The sequence below is a fragment of the Zosterops lateralis genome (assembly GCF_965231275.1).
Source record: "Zosterops lateralis genome assembly, chromosome: 7".
In the NCBI taxonomy this organism is placed as follows: Eukaryota; Metazoa; Chordata; class Aves; order Passeriformes; family Zosteropidae; genus Zosterops; species Zosterops lateralis.
The window spans coordinates 10538018-10556793 of NC_139767.1; the positions used below are offsets into that span (position 1 = coordinate 10538018).

At 40.9% G+C, this 18776-nt stretch overlaps 1 protein-coding gene and 1 long non-coding RNA gene across 5 annotated transcripts in view; one reads left to right on the forward strand and one right to left on the reverse strand.

Annotated features, from left to right (window-relative positions):
- Window positions 1–482: 482 nt before the first annotated feature.
- Window positions 483–3702, reverse strand: LOC310911383. 3 transcript variants are annotated; one of them, XR_014590502.1, is made up of 3 exons: window positions 3585–3702; window positions 2155–2425; window positions 483–1831 (listed from the first exon to the last, which is right to left on the reverse strand). It is a non-coding gene; the product is annotated as an uncharacterized lncRNA (long non-coding RNA). The 3 variants fall into 3 exon arrangements; XR_014590503.1 differs by having other exon boundaries at window positions 3536–3702; XR_014590504.1 differs by lacking the exon at window positions 3585–3702 and adding an exon at window positions 3025–3474.
- A 311-nt stretch (window positions 3703–4013) lies between these two features.
- PLCL1 (phospholipase C like 1 (inactive)) overlaps window positions 4014–18776 on the forward strand; it is a 187170-nt gene continuing 172407 nt past the window's right edge. The window contains exon 1 of one of the 2 annotated variants that reach the window (XM_083864862.1): window positions 4014–4405. In XM_083864862.1, coding sequence (XP_083720988.1) covers window positions 4148–4405 — 258 coding nt within the window. In that variant the 5' untranslated portion in view covers window positions 4014–4147. Of the gene's footprint in view, window positions 4406–5895; window positions 5980–18776 lie in introns of those variants that run through there. The other variant, XM_083864864.1, reaches the window with a different exon arrangement.

The following is an 18776-nucleotide window of genomic DNA, read 5'->3' on the forward strand; positions in this document are numbered from 1 at the left end:
GCTTTACCTAACCTGGGCTCCACTCAGGCTTGGGCCTGTGTCTATATAGTAAGCAGAGGGTGTGAAATAGGATTAAATATGATCTAATTTGACGTCCTGATTCTACCCTTTCTCACACTTAACAGATAAACATATCTTTTTAGGGAAAACAATACTCCTAAAATAAAGGATTATTCCTCAGACCTAGGAATTTGCAGGAATCTTCTCTAACTACATTTTAATTATCAAAACACTGGATTTTCTTGAAAGTATCAGCAGACAGTAAAAAGAACTCATCAGTGACTTCAGTTAGAACAAGAACATCATTAAGATAGAGGCATATCACAAAAGTCCCTTTTGTTAAGTTAGAGAAGACACAACATTTATACTACCTAGAAAATACAACATGATGTGTGAGTATAGTAAGACTTTTTCAGAGATGTAGGAGACAAGACAAAAGAAGAATTAACAAAAAATGAGGCATTGAATCTGTGTGTGCATAAATATATTTAAAAAATAAAAATTGAAAACATATGCAGTATGTTTTAGAATCAAGATTTAACTACATTTGTTTTACACTGATTTGAACTTGCATTTTATTCCCAGCCCAGAAGCTTAATTATAGTTTTAAAGGCAAAATGTGACTTGGAGTTGCTTTGCCAAAATGTGAGTGAAGCTTAGCAACAAGTGTAATATTTGTATAAATAAAATGTATCATTCTTTTTTATTGTTTTGTAATATCACGTTCATGATGTAACACCCAGATACAATAACCACTAAGACTTTAAAAAAAATCACTTCTTTAAGAATTACCTCCCAAAATATTTTCTCATCAATAGCTTTGCCTAAATCTCATCAATGCTAGAATTAGTTATCATTTGCTATCAGTGTGAATGCATACTTGAAGAAATTAAAGCTTTTTTCTCATTGCTTTTCCTGCCTGGTGGATTAGATGTTCATCACAAAGGAAAATGTGTCAGTTTTCACACTTCATCAGCCCTGTTCAACTGGTACAGGAGAACCAGTTTTGGCTCCCAGCAGAACACTTAATTTTAAGAGCTTCCCAAAATGCAATGTCTATGTGCAAGTGCTGGCTTATTGAAGCTGTGCTTCAGCACAGCTCCAAGAAAACTGTATTTTCAGCTGGTTTATGATACAAACTACGCCCACTGAGGAACAATTGTGCGCCTTAAGGATGGAGATGGAGTAAGATGAGTGTAAAAAAAAAAATCCACAATAAAATAGATATTGCAGGCACTTGCTGACTTACATTCAGACAAACACATAGATGTTTTTAGCTGTCTTATCTTAGTTTGAGTGAACTCCTTGACTGTTCTCGAAAATCTGTTCCTATCTGAAGTAGGTGTACACAACACAGCAGTGTCTTTGTACAGCATCAGACCTTCCTGAAACTGAACACAGAACCTGTTATATACACTCATCACCAACCAATCTTGCTTCTTTAAAACTTTCTAAGCAAGAATTTTCCTGTAAAGCTTCCTTTTGTCAACTCTCTTTTTTATTAGACATCAAGAAGTATCAACAACAATTGCTCTTTTCCTTTGTAACTCAGGGTTCTCCACGAAGAAAAGCAAAGAGATACAGATGCCTCAGAAGCATCTAGAGATGCACAGTTGGAAAAATAGATAATCTTTTATTCTCTTCTAGAGAAGAATTTAACTAAACCCTACTTTGCTGTACCATACATAATTCTAATACCTCTGCATCTTGTGAACAAACAGATCAAAAATAGAATTTCTTCAGTGCTCTCTGTAGGTCTGATGTTTATGAAACTTAAAATCTGTAGATTCCCTGTAGACCTTTTCCAGTTAAAGACTTCAGGTGTCAAAGGCTGTAATATAAGAGGAGAATTAGAAGGTTTTAAACCTTTGATGTCATAAGACAATTCATTTGACAATAAATCTTTAATATTAAATATGTAAAACATATCCTAGAAAGGATAAAGTTCTTTAATATGCCATATGCATCTATCTCTGCAACATGCTACAGAGCTTCTGGTAGATACAGACTTCAGCTATGACAGCATTGTGTTGTTCCCAAATAATTAAAGCAATGATTGAACTTTGTACAATTTCACAAAATAAAGGAAAGATCTGCAACATATTTCTATGTGAAGCAATAATTCCTTCTATTAAAACACTGCATGGTAATTACCTTCTCTGTTGTCTTTAAATTACTCTTCTTAGGTCAGTCTGTGTGGCAGTATGTGGATATATAATAAGTTTTATTAGTTGGTTTGGGGTTTTTCCCCCTCTTTGTCACAGTGACTTGGTATTGATGCTCTGTCTCTTGTACAATGCAGGCAGATGTTAAGTCCTTCATTCCCTTATAGCCTCTTCTCTCCAGTATTGCTTAACATAAATGTTTCTTCAATGTGAATATTTTCTCTTTTCTTTTACTGTCATTTATTTTGTGACATTTTTCACTGAAAAAAAGCAAAATAACTATGGTATACATATATTTTGACATTTTTACATAAAATTTAGAAGGAAGTTAATAAAAAAAGTTTAGTGTTATCTGTCCTTCAATTAGAATTTCTTTGTGTTAAATATGATAAATGCCTCAATATCCTTGACAGAAATTCTAGACATTTTAAAACATGGAATTCTAAATTTATATATTGTGTATGTATATACATATATAAATTTCACATCCTTTAAGTAGCAATTTATGTCCTGTAGCCAGGCGTTTACTAGTAGGTAATGACTGGTTTAGGTAAGGAGGTTCTCTTATTTTCTTCCTTAATCAGTGACTGCCAACAGGTGCCAAACACATTAATTAGGGAATAATTTAGGAACCAGGGAGAAATTAATATTCCCACAGAGTCTTACTGCCTTTAAACCTGGTAACTGTAGTTTTGAATAGTCTTACATCCCCAGTGACTACCAGCTCGCCCTGCCCTACCCGTCCTATTTCTCATCTCACTGAATATAATCTCTTCATCACCTTTCCTTTCACCCTCGCTGCACTCCACCCCACCTTTCCTGAGGTCTCCACGTGGATAATCTCATTATAACCAAATACCTTCTGAGGAATTGCAAGGGACAGCACCACGCTCGCACGAACTCTTTCCAAAGGCTGCCCGCGGCCCCTGCCTTTCCCGGGGGGCTCCCCGCCTTGCCCGTGGGGGCTCCCGTTCCCCGCCTCCCCCCGAAGCCCGGCCCCGGCCCCGGTCCCGCGCGGGGCGGCGGCCGCGGCAGGAGTGGCCGCCAGGGGGCGGTGTCGGCCCTGGCAGCGCCCGCCGGGCCGGGGCTCTGAGGGGCCGGGCGGGAGCCGAGCGGGCGGCGCGGCCCCACAGAACCTACTTCGTTCTTGGCTCGTTTTTTGAGAGGCGGAGGTATCCCAACGTGAGTCTTCGTCATCTTTGGCGAGCTCTCCCTTACGTCTCGCACCCACTCTGCTGGCTCGCCGTCAGCAGCCTTAAGGTGCCCCTTACACGCCCGGCCCCATGGCCGGCGCTGGCAGCATCCCTGTTCCTACCCCGGGCCGTCCACTTGAGGGCCACGCGGGCTGCCGGGTGTTTAACCTGAATCACCTCTTCCGCACGCTGCCTCTACTTTGGCACAGGGGCAGCCCAAACCTGCCTGAAGCACGTGCGGGGAAGCGTTCCCGCGGCCGCCCCGGCACACGATCGCTCTCGGACAGGCAGCGCGGTCCCCCACAGGCCCGCTTCCTCAAGGTCGTGCGGGCCCGACCAGGTGTCACAAGCCGTCCCGCACCGCCCCGGCCGCCCCCCGCGCACCGCCCCGGCCCGGCCGCCCGTCCAGGAGTCCCGCGGGCACGCCCCTCCCCAAGCCCATTGGCTGCCGCTGCGCCGCCGGGGGGCGGCCGCGCCGCCGATTGGCCGGGCTGGCCGTCCGTCAGCGCCGCCCGTCAACACAAGCCCGGCTCCTGTCACAACAGTGCGGGGCTGTGGCCGCACTTCCTGCGCGCTCTCCGCGTCCCCCGCCCCGCTCCTCCGGCACCGCCGAGTCCCGCGCGGCACCTCCCGCTCCGGGGCCGGGCATGGCTCCTCCGGGGAGAGTTGGCACTGCTGCTGCCGCCGTGCCCTGAGAGGAGCGCCGCGGGACGCCGTCCGTTCCTCCGTCCGTGTGACTCCCCCGCCCTTTTCAGCGCCCCGGAGAAGTTGACAGCGCTCGGCGGGGCGATGGCAGAGGCTGCCGGCGGCAGAGAGCAGCCGGCCACGGGCCGTGCTCCTCCCGACGCCGCTTACCGTGCCGAGGAGGAACCCGAGCTGGCCTCGCTGGACGGGGGCAGGAGGCGGGAGCGCCGCAGCGGCATTTCGGCCGTGGGCACCACGGAGCGCTTCCCCGGGGCCAGCCTGGGGCCGCCGGCAGCGCCCGACCCCGACGCCTGCCTGCTGGAGGCGGCCAAGGCCACCCCGCGGAGGAGCAGCATCATCAAGGTGAGGGCGTGCCGCGCCCCCGGGAAGTTTGCGCGGGTCCCGCCGCCGGGGTACCCCGCTCAAGCCGCCCTCCGGTGCTCTCCGGCCCGCGGGAGGGGCCGGGCAGGGCAGGGGGGCGGTGGGAGCCCTCCGGGGCCGGGCTGCGCGCACCCTCCGCGCAGTGAAGCGCCGCTCCGCGCTGCTGCCCCGCCTGCGGCCAGTGCGGGCGGCGGTGCCTCCCCGAGCCCCGGGGCGAGGTGCCCGGACCGAGCCGCTCCCCGGGCTCTGCGGGGGGGGCTGGGGCTGCTCCCGCTGCCGCCCAGACGGGTCGGGTCTCCCCCGCGCCGTGCGTGACCCTGGGGCGGCTTCCCGCCGAGTTGTAAAGTTTTTGTGTAGCAGCTCGTGTCTGTTCTTATTTAATATTTATGAAGCACCTGGAAGGCAGGATGAATAGCTTTTACAGCGCTGGCTTTCTTAGTTCTTGAGCAGCAAAATATGCAGTGTCACAAATGAACAGAAGGCGTGTTCGGGGACGGACGGTAGTACAGGTTGTTGCGGAGCAGCACCCGGTGTTTAGCACCTTTAATGCGAAATTAACAGGTCGGGCGTGATCTTAAAGCCTTCGCCTTTGTTATGGTCGGCTAAGGAAAATGGCTTTATGATTATGTTAATTCTTCTCATTTCCCCGGTTCATTATTATTTTTTAAAATAAACTCTGTGGTTTTGAATTAAATGGCATCTCCTTGCGAGTATGTAGGCTTAATCGCCAGTTTCTGGGGAACCGATGAATGAAATCTCCTGGGCGAACTTAATTTAGCGTATGGTCACACGTGATCCTCTTGTCAGTGATTTGCACTTGGAAAGCATCGGGAGAACAGCGGAAAATAAGATTTCTCATCTGTAAATGTGTGAAGGCACTGGGTAGAGCTCTACCTCAATGCAGGAAGCTCAGGACGCATGCTTAGCTCTTGCAGCTTAGTATCTCTATTCAAAGGAAGAACAGATACGCCAAATACTTGTTTTTTGCATTTTAAAGCTTTAGACGTTCAGAGGAGACCGAGGTAGTTAAATGCAAAAGAGCCTCCAGGCTCCTTTGCGAGTTCCACGTTGAAATATTAACCCATTAAGTCCAGCAAAGCGTTAAGGTGGTTTTAGTTTTCTAAAGACATCCACTGAATGCCATGGGAATGCTTCCAGTCTGAAGTTGCATAAATGTATAAATGCTTTACTAAAGGACCAAAGTTCTGTAGCTGTACTGGTATGGAGATGATATTATCTCTTAGAATTGCGGGAAGATTTCAAAAATTGAAAATATACAGTCTTGGATTTCAGTTAAAATGTATCATTACTTTTTACAGACCGTGTGATATCAGTTCCATGTGATAAATATGTCATAAATGGTGTATAATTGTTAATGACCGAGTAGCATTTTCACTACAGGTTAATAGCTAGACATTGATAATTTATCCTATAGTGATAATGATCACTTTTCTAACTGGAGGAAGTTTCTTGAGATATATCCTAGGATGGTGTTTATAAGGAGAAAGATTCCTGAGAAAGGTAACAAAGTATTAATCTTCTTATACAAGGAACAGGTGAGGCCTCATCTGAAATACTGAGTAAACTCAGTTTCCTGTGCTTGGAAATAGTGAATTCAAGCTGGAGCAGATGCATGGAAGGATAGCTAGGATGGGCTGATTAAGTCTCTGGATTGAATACTGTATGGAGGAAAAAAAACAGATTTCTTGGACAAAAGCAAAGGATTCCTATGTGTAGATTCAGTCTGGAAGCTAGAAAGTTATTCTGGGCCCTGTAAGGGTCTGGAATGGTCTTATGATAGGAATGGAATGAAAAAGACCATTGTTCATCTTAAATTTAATTGTTAAATGGATTAAATTAGATAACTTGGCTCTGTCTTATAGCAGGTGTCTGCGCTTGAGAGTTCACAGGCTGTGCACCTCTGAGGCACAATGTAGGGACCCCATACAGGACATTGCATTTCTTTTCCCACAAGGTTGTCTCAGTAGTATATGAAAGTGTTTTAAATCACAGCTTTCCTTTGGCATTATACCAGGAAATACTATTAACTTGGGATAGAAATTAAATAATGCATTTGCCTGCATTTTCAGGTATTTCTAATGTCCTAGCACATATTTATTAGGTATTAAATGCAAATTTTAGTTGGAATTAATATAAAACCTTCCAGCTTACTTTACATTTTTTTCTTTTCTCAGGACTTCAACATGCAGGATTGCTCAAGCATTGTATATTTTACAGGGAAATGAATTTTCTAATGATTTATTGTATTTATTTTACTCCAGAAAGTCCATATGTTCGTATAAATCTATAGTCAAAATAGTATTCTATTGCTTCCTCTAAGCTGATCTTATCTGCTGAAAAATGTGTCTTAAGAAAGCAAAGGAAGTTGCACAGTTAAGGACAAGCTCTTATTCTGCAGGAATTGAACACACTTGTTCTGTTTTCCCATTTCTCTCCCAACTATTTAAAGCTGTACTTTAAACATGAGTGGTCTTGCTCAATTAAGCAAAAAGTTAAAATTCCGTAAATTTAGATGGTCAAAGAAAATTCTAACAGCATTCTTTCCCCAGCTGTCTTTTGGAACTCTGCAAGTCTCAAGGTTAGCATCTGAGAGTTCAATTCCAGTGGAAGCCAGACTTGCTTACATTGGAGTGTTCTGGCACCCACAGTATAACTGTGAAGTACAAAGACTGAACAGGGACTTGCTTTAAAAACCTTCCCTGCAGCAAATTCCACTTGGCATATATTGCAAAATATGAACCCTTCTAAATAATCTTCAGTGCGTTCATGTGCTCTATATTTGGCTTCAGAAACAAGAGAACTCATTTATATAAAAAGAACAAAGTGTAGCCAGAATATTTTTAGTCCCATTTTGCTTTGCTGGTGTTCACAGCTTTGTAGATTAAGGTAAATTTAAAATAAGATTAATGAGAAATAGTTATAGCTGTTCTTGTGCATTAGATTGTTTCACTAATGTGCATTAGTTGTTTTTTTTTTTAAGGTTTTGTGTTTGGTGGTTTTTTTTTCCCTGATGCAAGGAAGAGGCAAATGATCTTACTACAGAACTAGAACAAGAAAGGGAGTTTGCCATGAGGAAGCTGAAGTCAGCAGACAAGAATGCTTGGAGATAAAACTGGAGAAATGGCAAGAGATCATAGAACTTGATGTGTTTTCTAGGAAGGCTAGAGATGGACTATGCATTGACTAAATTATTTGTCAAATTGTGGGTGTTTTTTTTTTTTTGTTTGTTTGTTTGTGAGTAATCCAGGGCCAGTTGTTTGCAAATAAAATAATAATTGCAACCACTTTTAGGCCTGGAGAGCAGAAGACACTGCTTGGAGAACTGGATTTCTGCTTTCTTTACATATAATGCTTTGTAAGCCTTCCTGTGTGTGGGGGTCTAAACAGAATTAACTGACGTTGTTTTCCTTCTGGCATGTTCCTTCTGCCATTGCCATGTACGAGCACTTCAATAAATGAGTAGGAAGGCTGTGTAATTTGTTATGTAATGCTACTGAAATACTTCATAACTTTCTACCAAAATATTTCTCTGTTAATTCTTATCAGGCTTCTCTCTCTGCTTTGTTTGCATGCAAGGCAAACTTTTGGGATCATGTGTTTGTTTTCTTCCTGGATCTTTGTTTTAAGATACTGTAGCAGATAACGCAGCAGACTGTGCCCATGAAATGAACTTGAAGTAGCAGCTGCAGACTCTTTAGCTTGAGACTAACTTTAGTCACAGTAGAGCTATGAGACCTTTTACTGAAGTTCTTCCAATTCATGCAGAGTTTTTTTTCCTTTTCTTTTAAAAGCCAGTTGAGTTGTCCTTGCTTATAATACACTACTAGCCTAAGGACTGCAAGTCTGAGAGTTTTGCAATTGAATTAATCAGTGGAAGTGCATCGATACAGCCAGTTGTCTTATTTCAAGATTTGTATTTATGCTTGTGACACTTTTAGCTTTAAAAAAACAAACCTGCAATAAAAGCAATGAGACTTAGTTTCTTTCAGTTTGTGTGCTGATATGTGGTGAGAGAATTTGTGTTCTAAATACATGCCACATCTGTCTATGCAATGTAACTATTTAAGACTTTGTTTTCAGAAGACTGTAATAATTCTCCAGTAGCTTTTACATAGCTTTTTGTTGTGTAACCTTGCATTTAGGCACCTGCTGCTTAATAATCTAAAACTATGACTATGTAAGATTTATTAAAGCTGATTAACTACTTGATAGTCCATTGGTGATTTTATCACAATTGTGTTCTTTGACATACAGGTACCAGAGGAAAAAAGGAGAATATTTAAGTTGAGATTACATTAAATAATGTGGTATAGCCTAAAAAGGTAGTTAGAAGAGCAAGAATGACATGTCTAGCCATGCAAAGACTGCCACAAAATGGGAAATTTACCAGATGGATCTGAAAAAAGGTAATTGGAGGGTTATATTTTTATGTATGTAAATTCCCAAACATTATGGGGAAATAGGGAGCTGATATTTGCTTTCTTTCACAGACTGTGAAGTCAGGGAACAAACCAGTGGTAGTTCTTTAGCAGCAGCTTGAAAATAAATGACAAAATTTCCTGATGCAGCATGTGAGTAAATCATGAACTTTACAGCCCCAGAAATCTGTGCAGTCAGGTATGTAAATGGGTTTGAGCAGGTTTGAAATGACAAATTGATGAACAGAGCTTCACAATGCACCAAAAGCATCTGGCTTAGAAAGTTCCCAAACTACAAGTGCTTGAACTCTGGGAAGCCACAGCAGAGAACTGTCCACTTTGTACTTCCTTGCTTCTTACGTGTCTCCCCAGGCATGTCCTTATCTTGGGATACCAGCCTAGGCTGATCTTTATCTAACCCAGTATCTGTTTGTTTAAAAAAACTTAAATGAACTGTTAAGAGAAACTGATTTCCATTATTGCTAGTATAAAATTTCCTTAGAAATTAAAGAATCTTCTTTGTTAATCTAGTTATTTAGAATTAATGTTTGCCAGCTTTACAGAAGAGAAGCAGTTTGAAGATATTTTTTTGATTGCTGTGGCATAGCTGTTTATATTTTCCTAACACTGTGCCTGTATTCCATATATCACTGTTTTTCCTTAAGCATCTATTCAAGACCATTTTGGACAGAACAAATATTGGTTGTAGACCTGCTTTTGTCAAATGAGTTGTATGCAGTAGTTAGTATCAGTGGAGGTGGACAGTTATTCTTTGAACTGTTGCATTTATCACTGAGATACATTATCATGGGGGCAATAGGTGTTTCAGACTGGGGGTTTAACCTCCATCTCTTTCCACTTTATTCTTAAAGCAACATTGATGGATCTAGTATGGCCATGCCAATGTTGGTAACACTGTAGCAAGAAAGATTTAGGTCTTGTGCAATTTTTTGTGTCAAGCAATCAATAATAATTATCATAGCAATGGAAACCACTTTATATGAAATGATTCAGGTGCAGGATTTGTGCATATGGGTCCTAAAGGATCATCTGACTAAAAGTCTCCTAAAAATTAATGGGTGCCTTTACACTCACTTGTCTAAACTTTACTACTTGAAACACTTTAAACAAACCCAAACAGCCTACATCCAGGCCAAACTGCTTCCTTTGGCATTTATAACAAGCTTGTCTGCTGACTACTCTAGAGTTAGTAGTCAGTATTTCTCATCATTTGCTTCCACTTGGCACATAATGTAACACATGACCAGTGATCTCAGTAAACGTGTAGGGTATAGATGGAGAAAGCATTGTGTTTGGGGTATCTTTCCATACCAGTTCACAATAGTCAAGGTGATTTGAGTGTCTTGCACTGAAATTACTGAAAGGTGACCTTTCTGTAGGATAACAGCAAGTCCCGTGGTCTGCAAACACAAGTTCTGGCAGGTCTTTTCAGGAAGTTGTTTGATAGGTTTTCTAGGTAAGAGGTAGGAGCTGTTAAGGTTGAGAATAAGAGATGAAGTTGGTGATACTGGTTGATTTGTTTTTAAATTATGTGGATAAAGACTTTTGTGCAGAAGTACATAAATAATGATTAAAAATATTCTGATAAAGTAATGGGACTGCTAGACACAGCAGTGGCAGAGGAGGAAAGCTTTCTATTGCTTTCCAAATATGTTAAGCAGCTGTTAATAAAACTGAGTTTTCATATCTGTGTGGAGATGCAAATCCTTTTTCTCATGCTAATATTTTATTCATTTTGTAGTTCCACTGAGATCATCGCCATCTGTAACAAAAATGTTTTAATTGAGTTAATAGTATATTTTTTCCCTATTGTTCCCTACAGTAGATGTGAAAATGCAGGCAGTTACTGTAGAACCAATAATACATCTGCTATGGTGAAACATTCAGCTGGTTGTTCTTGTAAACTTAATAAACATATTTGATTGGTAGGTGTAATTTATGGTAATACTGGGTGATTTTTCTAAGATATGAGGAAAGATGATTAATAATACTTTTCTATAACATGTGTATTCTAGTTTTGGGTTTTTTTAGCTAATGTGACTTGGAGGTTTTGACATGCATGACAGTTCAGGAACTGCTCAGACTTGATTAAAAAATAAGTGCTACAGATGGCTAAATGCCTTTACTAAATACTAAACAAGTTCTGAAGACTCATAAATATCTTTGTATGTATAATTTGGAAATGTATTCACAATCAAAACCTTGTTCTTCAATCTTTGTGTATCATAAATATTCTGTGGTTTGAAGCATATGTAAGTAGAATCCTGTTTTCTGGAAGAGTGTTATGTCTGAAGTTTGCAGTTTTAAGGGATTATTAATCCCCTTCCTGTAAATGTATTTAAATTGCTAGATTATTGTAATATCTTCATTTAATGGTAGTTCATTGTTGAATGTGTATTTATTAAACTGAAAGTCTCTGACCCTAAAGATGTTGTGCAGGCCCTAACTGAAATGAACTGGAATCAATTAAACGGAGGTAAATTATCCCTTCTCTACCAGAGCCATTTACATCAACAAAATTAGTCTTGGGATTATCACTTGAGGCAGCATGCATCAGGTAATGTTATTGTCATGCCTATTTAAAGGTGTATTGCAGTCTAAAAGGTAACTGATACCAAAGTATTACTGTACTGGGGGGATTTTAAAAAATATATTCTAGCTGCAAATACCATTTATTTGATTCTCCTGAGTTGCATGCTCAGGGGAGTACTGAGACACCATGTCTTAGATAATCCCAGCTGAAACAGCTACAGAAAATGTTTATTAGAGTCATATTGAATTTTCCTCAGAGGCTCTCCCATCCTGCTGGATCCTGGCTGACCTTCAGGTTCTATGACCTTCAGGATCTATTTTATGCTGCTTTGGTACTTCTTGAAGGGTAAAAGAAGCCTGTTTTTTCCCTGCCCAGTTCCTCGTTCAGAGATTTTTCAAAGTGGAAGTGTGTTTGAATAGTTCAAAGTTGTCATACATTGATTTCTGTGGGTGTAAATGGCTATAGAAGAAGCAGAGTGGTCAGTAATTAGGACTCAAATCATCATTGTTCACTGGATGCTTGTTTTGGTAACTGGGATACAACTTCTGAACGGGCAATAAGAATCTCAGAAATCTATCCAATATGAGGCTGACTGCTCAATTGCATGCCTTTCAAATAAGTCTAGAATCAGGTAAAGTGCAGTGCTCAGCATTTATTATTTTATGGACCCAAAGTCTGTTAAGCTAATGTTGAATGGTGATTCTCCCAGAGTAATTTGGACCTAATTACCTGTATTGTACTATAGGTGGACACAACGTGGTTTTAATTCATTAGATGGGTTTGATGGATTACTAATTTGTTTTGATTATAGGCAATGAAAAGTTTTTGTGCTGTTTCATTCTTCCAGATAGTTTGGAGGGTGAATACAACAAAAAAGGGAGTTTCTTAAGTAAAATGCAGGGTGCACTTGTGGTATGAGATGCCTGCTGCTCATGGAAATGTGTCAGAATCCATCTTGCTTTTGTGTATACTGGTGGACTTTTCTCCATTTTGTGTTGATGCATCTCCTGAAGAGTGTGTCTGCTTAAAAACAAAACTAGAAGAGCAAGCACCCAGACAAAAACTTCAGCCGGGAGTATGGATGAAGATTCCATGAATTTAAGAAATTCTGTTATTAAATCTTACTGCAGTCAATGCATTTTGAGGAGTAGCTGTGCTTTGGAGACTGCCTGAGAATGACAGCTACTCCATGCTTGCAAGAAAAAGGAGGAAGTAAATAGCAATAGGACGTAAAACTCCTTGATCAGGAATCAGATGCTGGTGCTTGAGTACACCAGGAAAGCCACAGGACAGAGCAGGGTGAGAGCATGTCTAGAAGCTCAAGTGAAATTCAGAAAATTGGATTATATGTAATCAGAGTGCTGCTGAGAGCAGAGGCTGTCACGGGGAGCAGGCAAGGATGAAATCAAACCAGGGAGCCTGGCTGGGAGGTTGGGCACTGGAGTCAGGAGTCAGCCAGGAGTGCACAAACAGGACCTGGGGAAGAATTTTGAGCACAGCCATGGGGATCATATTTGCTGATGCAGCACTGAGCTCCCCTGCAGGGAAAGTCACACAGGACAGAAAAATAATAGTTTGTTGCCTGAGCTGAATTGCCCTGGTTTTGTGGCCTTTTGGGTGTGTACTGTGCTAGGGGTGTGTAGTTGTTTAAGGGAACTGGCAGCTGAATGATGTCGCATTTGGGGATGGAGTGGGGAACCTGGAAAAGGGCACAAGGTGGCTGCCAGAAGGCCAGAGGGTTTTTTTTGCCACGAACACTTATGACAGCTCTGGTAGAGAGAACAGCTGGAGGATGATTGAGGCCTGCCTTGGTCCTTGCCCATGCATTATGGGCAACACTTATCATAAATCTAGATGAGTTCTGGGTTCTTGCATTTATTTTTTTATAAGCTGTAGTTTTGCTTGGAAGACCCACGTGAATTTCTTGTTGTTGTTCTTTTGATTTGATAACAAATTAAATGTTCCATGAATATCTGATTAGAACTTGCATTTGCTCTCCTAGAGGGGCTGAACTCCTTGAGTGAGAGCTATCAGGAGAAAACACTGTGAATGGATTACTGTAAGATCCTTCTTCTTTTTCCAAATGAGATTATGTAGGAGGTTATTACATTAATTTATCAAATGTAATAGTTTAATGAAAGTACTATGTTCTATTGGAGTATGTCACACCTCCAGGCTACCTCATGTAAATACTGTAATAAAAAATTCTCTGAGCACTGGCTAAAAACTAGATGTTGGAATTCATAAAACATAAGAAAGAAGACTTTCTGTAAACATTTTGTGTTCAGTGGTAGATGGAGCCCAGTCCCCCAGACTGCCTGAAAACTGCACAGCCTTCATTGGGAATAGGGCCTTCCTCTGCTGGAGCTGGCCCTGCTCTGTGGGTGACACCCAAGCCTTGGCACAGGAGTAAGGACAAACATGGATGTATCCTGAAGGAAGGCTTGTCTTCTGGTGTTATGTAAAATTGGTTGTATTTGTGTATGATTTGGAAATGCAAGTCATGGTATTCACGTAGCTTGTGAATTTCTTGCTCAGTGTTATGATTCACAGTGGCAGTTGCTCCCTAAAGCAATGCAGATTTTCGGTATAAACATAGTTTCTGCAGTCTGAAATCAGTGGCAATTTTCCCATTGCCATCAATAGAGGAGGGATTGGATTGAACACAAATACCCAATCACTAAACCCTGTTATTTACCTCACAGTTTTCTTTTTCAGACTCCTAAAATGTGGATAATTATGTTATGCTGATTCTAGTTTGAGCTAGGCAAGGTTTGTTTGGCAAAACTGTATGACTTTAAATATCAGGACTAATACTGCTGAAGAATGAAATTTGGGGGATTATTTCTAGCTAAGTTGTTTTTATTAGAAGCACAAAAAGGAATAAGTTGTTATTAGAACTGAGAAAAAGAGTCATCTCGTTAGACATGACTTAACTCACAGCAAATACATTTGTTTATTGTTTGCTTGGCAGTGCTGCTGCAGCATCTGTGTGCTGAATGCAGATTTACAATTCTGTTCATACTCAAGACTTCTTTTTGTTACATCTTTATGGATGAAAGGGAGGTACTCTCATATGTAGTAGTGAGATCCACCACTCTGATGGACAAGGGCTAGTGCTTAGAAGTGAGTGATTTCAATGGACTGATCCAAATCTCTGTTTGATCTTGAGATCAAACTGGAGCCTATTTGTGGACTTCAGAACATTCTCCTGGTATCCTTGGTTGCCAAAGAGGAGTGTTCCCTGCAGCAGTAACTTCCAACTTTGAAGACTTTTTAAAATTTATTTTAACCACTATAACTATTTAAATGATTTTACATTCTCATGCTGAGCGTGGACTGCATAGACCAGTCCAAGGACCATGGTATCTTTCTGCAGGAGAAGCTGGGTTGCAGCAGTAGATGGGGGAGGGTAAGTAAATTGTTTGGCTTGGGAGAGTGAAATGTGAGTTAAGCGTCATGCTTTGCCTAGGCTCAGCAGCTCTTCTGGGAGGGACGTGGTTGTGGGGAGCAGGTAATGTTTAAGTGATAGGAAAAAAGGTTGATTTAATGAGGCAGGTTAACATCCTCATTTGCATTGACCATCTAAAGACTGTAACAAGGTCCCATGGGCTGTGAAATTCTGACATACAAGCACTTGTGATAAAATCTTGTGGCTTTGCCCAAAGAGCTCACCTTTCTGAGGGCTAATGGCCAGTATCATGTTTAGATGTAAGCTGGGGCTAGGTGATCCTGTTTACCAAGAAGAGATGAGACTGCGAGGAGCAGGGAGTGTGTTAAACAGGGCAATGCAGAGAAGAGAACTGAGATATTGGGAAGCTGCACCTTGTACCTGCTTGTGGCAGTGCCTATGATGTCTGAGGAGGAGAGCAATTTTGTTCCTTTTGAAATTATCAAGACTTAAATCCTGACAAATAAAAACTCCTGGAGCTTAAGAGTACACTCTTATCCTGTATACCAGTACCTTGCCTTCCAAGTATGGAGGACCACACATTTTTCTTAGCTTACTTTAGAAAATTGGCATAAAGCTGGTGCCTGGCTTTCTCATAGCCCTGCTGTGCAAAGAGGAAACTGTATCTCACTTCAGACCAGCTTTTTACTTCTCCAATGATATACAGCTCTCAGCTTGCATAAACAGCTAGCTATATCCTACTGCAAGTGCATTTGGCATAGTTTTTAGGAATTTGAGGATTTGAAAGGAACAGTGTGGGCAGGCACAGTGTTCTGTTCACCAGGAGAAGGAAGATCAGCTTTCTAACCTAAGAATGTTGCAGCGTTTTCTTTCTGCTTTGGACAGTTGTGAGGCAAAAGATATGACCCTGCTGAAATCCACAATTGGTGGGGTATAGTGTAGAAGTTTATATTTCATTTGAAATACCATTTAGTTTGTTTATTTATCTGTACACCTACTCAAGGATCGCAGACAGTCTCTAGCTTGTGTTGTGGCATATTGCAGCCAGGAGCACATATTGCGCAGTTCTCCAAATACTACTCAAGGAAAACACTGAAGTGTTTGTGTCTGAATATCTGTATGTTCTAAAGAACATAGTTCCCACTTGCTCAGTTTATCTTCCGCTTTATCTATGTCTGTAAGTATTGTATATACTTTGCCTGATAACAGAAATTCACAGAATGTGTTAAATTGACTTTTTATGTACTACATTTTGCATTATTGCATAATTTTAGCAGTGGGAAATTACAGTGGTTTTTTTCCTTTTTCTCCTTCCAAGAACTGAATGTGGTAGTTATTGGAAGATAGAACTTCTTTTCAAAATGAAGAAAAGGCTATTTTAATTCAGTATTGCAGCAGAAGTATATGACTAAGAAGGTCAGGTATGGTTTACACAGCTAAATAACTCGCATATATTGGAAATATTTTTTTCTATCTCCTGCTCTTTTTGGTATACTGTAAATACAAGTTGGAATAGATAAATTGAAAGGGTTTTTTTTTTTTTTAATTGTGTATGGACAAGTCTCGAGTTTTGAACTGATGGTCATCAGGAGGTAGCTAAAACTAAAGCCAGTACTAGAGTGTCTATATAGAGATTTGCGTTAGGTCTTAATTAAAACAAGTTTCTGTGTGGACAAAGGCCACAGGCCCATTTCTTGTAAGGTGGAGATGAAAATAAGAATGAGAACAACCAGAGAATGTAGAAGAGCAAACATTACATCCATAGACTGATGTGTGTGCTGTAAAACTGATGTACTTACCTAAAGCCTGAGCTGGTGGTTTCTGCAAAAAGCTGCTGTGGAAGGAAGAGACTGACTTGTGCTGCTGTGGCAGACTGAGATACAGAGCAGTCCTTGTGCCAGCAGAATTGCTTGAACAGAGGTATTGCAGGCCAGAGGTTCTGTGTGTTCATCAGGCCTGCTACACCAAAGCAGGGTCTGATCTGTAGGGTAATTAGGTAGGAAAGACTAATTGGGAGCCTTTGGTAAAGAGCTTGGTATCCCAAGTGAATGTTATCTTTGTGAATGCTGGATATGGCAGTTAGCCATGAAGGCCGTCTTTCAGGGCAGGACCAGTGAGTGACCCCCTGCAGAAAAATAGCAGTTACTTGTAGTTTGGGCAGTGGAAATTGTTCTTTGATCCGGCAGGCTGTGTATATAAAAGGTCAGCTATACAATAGAATTAATAAAATAATTTGTGTGGTGGTTTTTTTTTTTTTTTTTTTTTTTTTTTTTTTTTTTTTTTTTTTTTTTTTTTTTTTTGTGGCTGGTTGTCATGCCTACCTGTATTTTAGTGTTTTTTTAAATGCATTTTCACCCCTACCTGAATTTAATGCATTTTCGTGCCTACCTGTATTTTAGTGCGTTTTTTTCCATGCATTTTCTCTTCATGAACTTTGTATATTTCTAATTAGGAGTTGATATCTGAATCCATGGAGAGCATTTGGGTATAACTTTGTATTTCCCCTTTGTGTTTATTATGCTCCAATAAAGTAATTAATGGATGAAGGCAAATATGAAATTAAATTATATGAGAGAGTAATGTTTTGGAAAAGATGTAAACATGCTATGTGTTTGTATAACTCCTTATCATCAGTTGCTTGTCAGGTGACTTGGCTACTCTTTATTCTCTACACCAGATTTTGTTGAGTTACAAAACTTGAAGATTTCTTCTCTCATGTTTTTGAAAATACAATGGGGTTTGTTTTTTATTTGTTTTGGTGCTGTTTTGTTTTGGTTGGTTGTGGTTTTATTTATTTAAATTTTTTAAAGCTTAACTTTTTTGTTTTTACTGTTTTACCACTGCATATATGATATGTGTTTTGGTTTCTGTATAAAGGATTTTACTGCATCAGGAAGGGTTTGGGGTACCTGTCATTCTTGCCTGTATGGGTAGTGGCAGTTCCATTACAATTATAATTTTAAATACCTTTTAGAAAAGGCTGGAGAGGCGAACTTCAGGAGCATTTAAGACTCAAGACATCAGGGAGGTATTTAGCATCCTTCTGGAAAGACCTGAGATGACTGGACAGTAACAGCTGTTAAATGAGCTTCTAATGGTGTCAGATGAGCCACTAAGACCGAAGAACGCCAGGCTTCTCTCTGTGATGATTTAGTGATCCACAGCAGTAAAATAATTCAGACAATGCACCAGGGAGAATTGCTGCTTTTCTCAAGTGGTTCTTTAACTTTTAAGATAAGCTTCGTGGTGTTTCCAGTGATAATAATGATTAATGCTTCCTTTGCTGTTGACTGCTCTAGGGTTTGTTTCTTGGTAGTTTATGTACTATACGAGGAGTTTAGCACTCTCTCTCCCAGCAGGTCACTTCCAGCCACGCCTAACTGCTTAATTAATTGAGCCATTACGGTAATGGATTCGTAGTTGGTTTTACAAATCTGTCTGAGTGCCTTCTTCCCTGAGGATACCGCTGTACTTTGTTCTGGGAGGTGTGAAAAGCAAGAAGGAAAGTTTAACTACCAAATAAATGCACATGGAGCATTCCGTGACTTGGAAGAGGACAGCTCAGGAAATAATTCCATGCTCCTGCTCACTTTAAAGTATCTTCTGTGTTGTGAGATGGTTGGTTTAGGGAGAGGACTGTTTGGCCGAAAGAGAAAGCAGAGCTTTCAGGATGTTAGTAGCAGGACCTTTCCCATGCAATCTTATATAAATAATCTGCTGGAGAAATTACTGTATGCATAGAGCCAAAACACAGAGATATTCAGGATGGAATTGGAGTATCTCTTACTGGCAAAATACAGGCACATATAGGATAGTATGGAAGTATGTATTCATACAGACAAAATCCTTCCCTTGGACTGGGGCAGGGAAGGGGAGAAAACATCTCATGAATCCAGTTAAAATTTTTTCATAATATTTCTCCTGTAATTTTTTTTTTTCCTGTAAGCA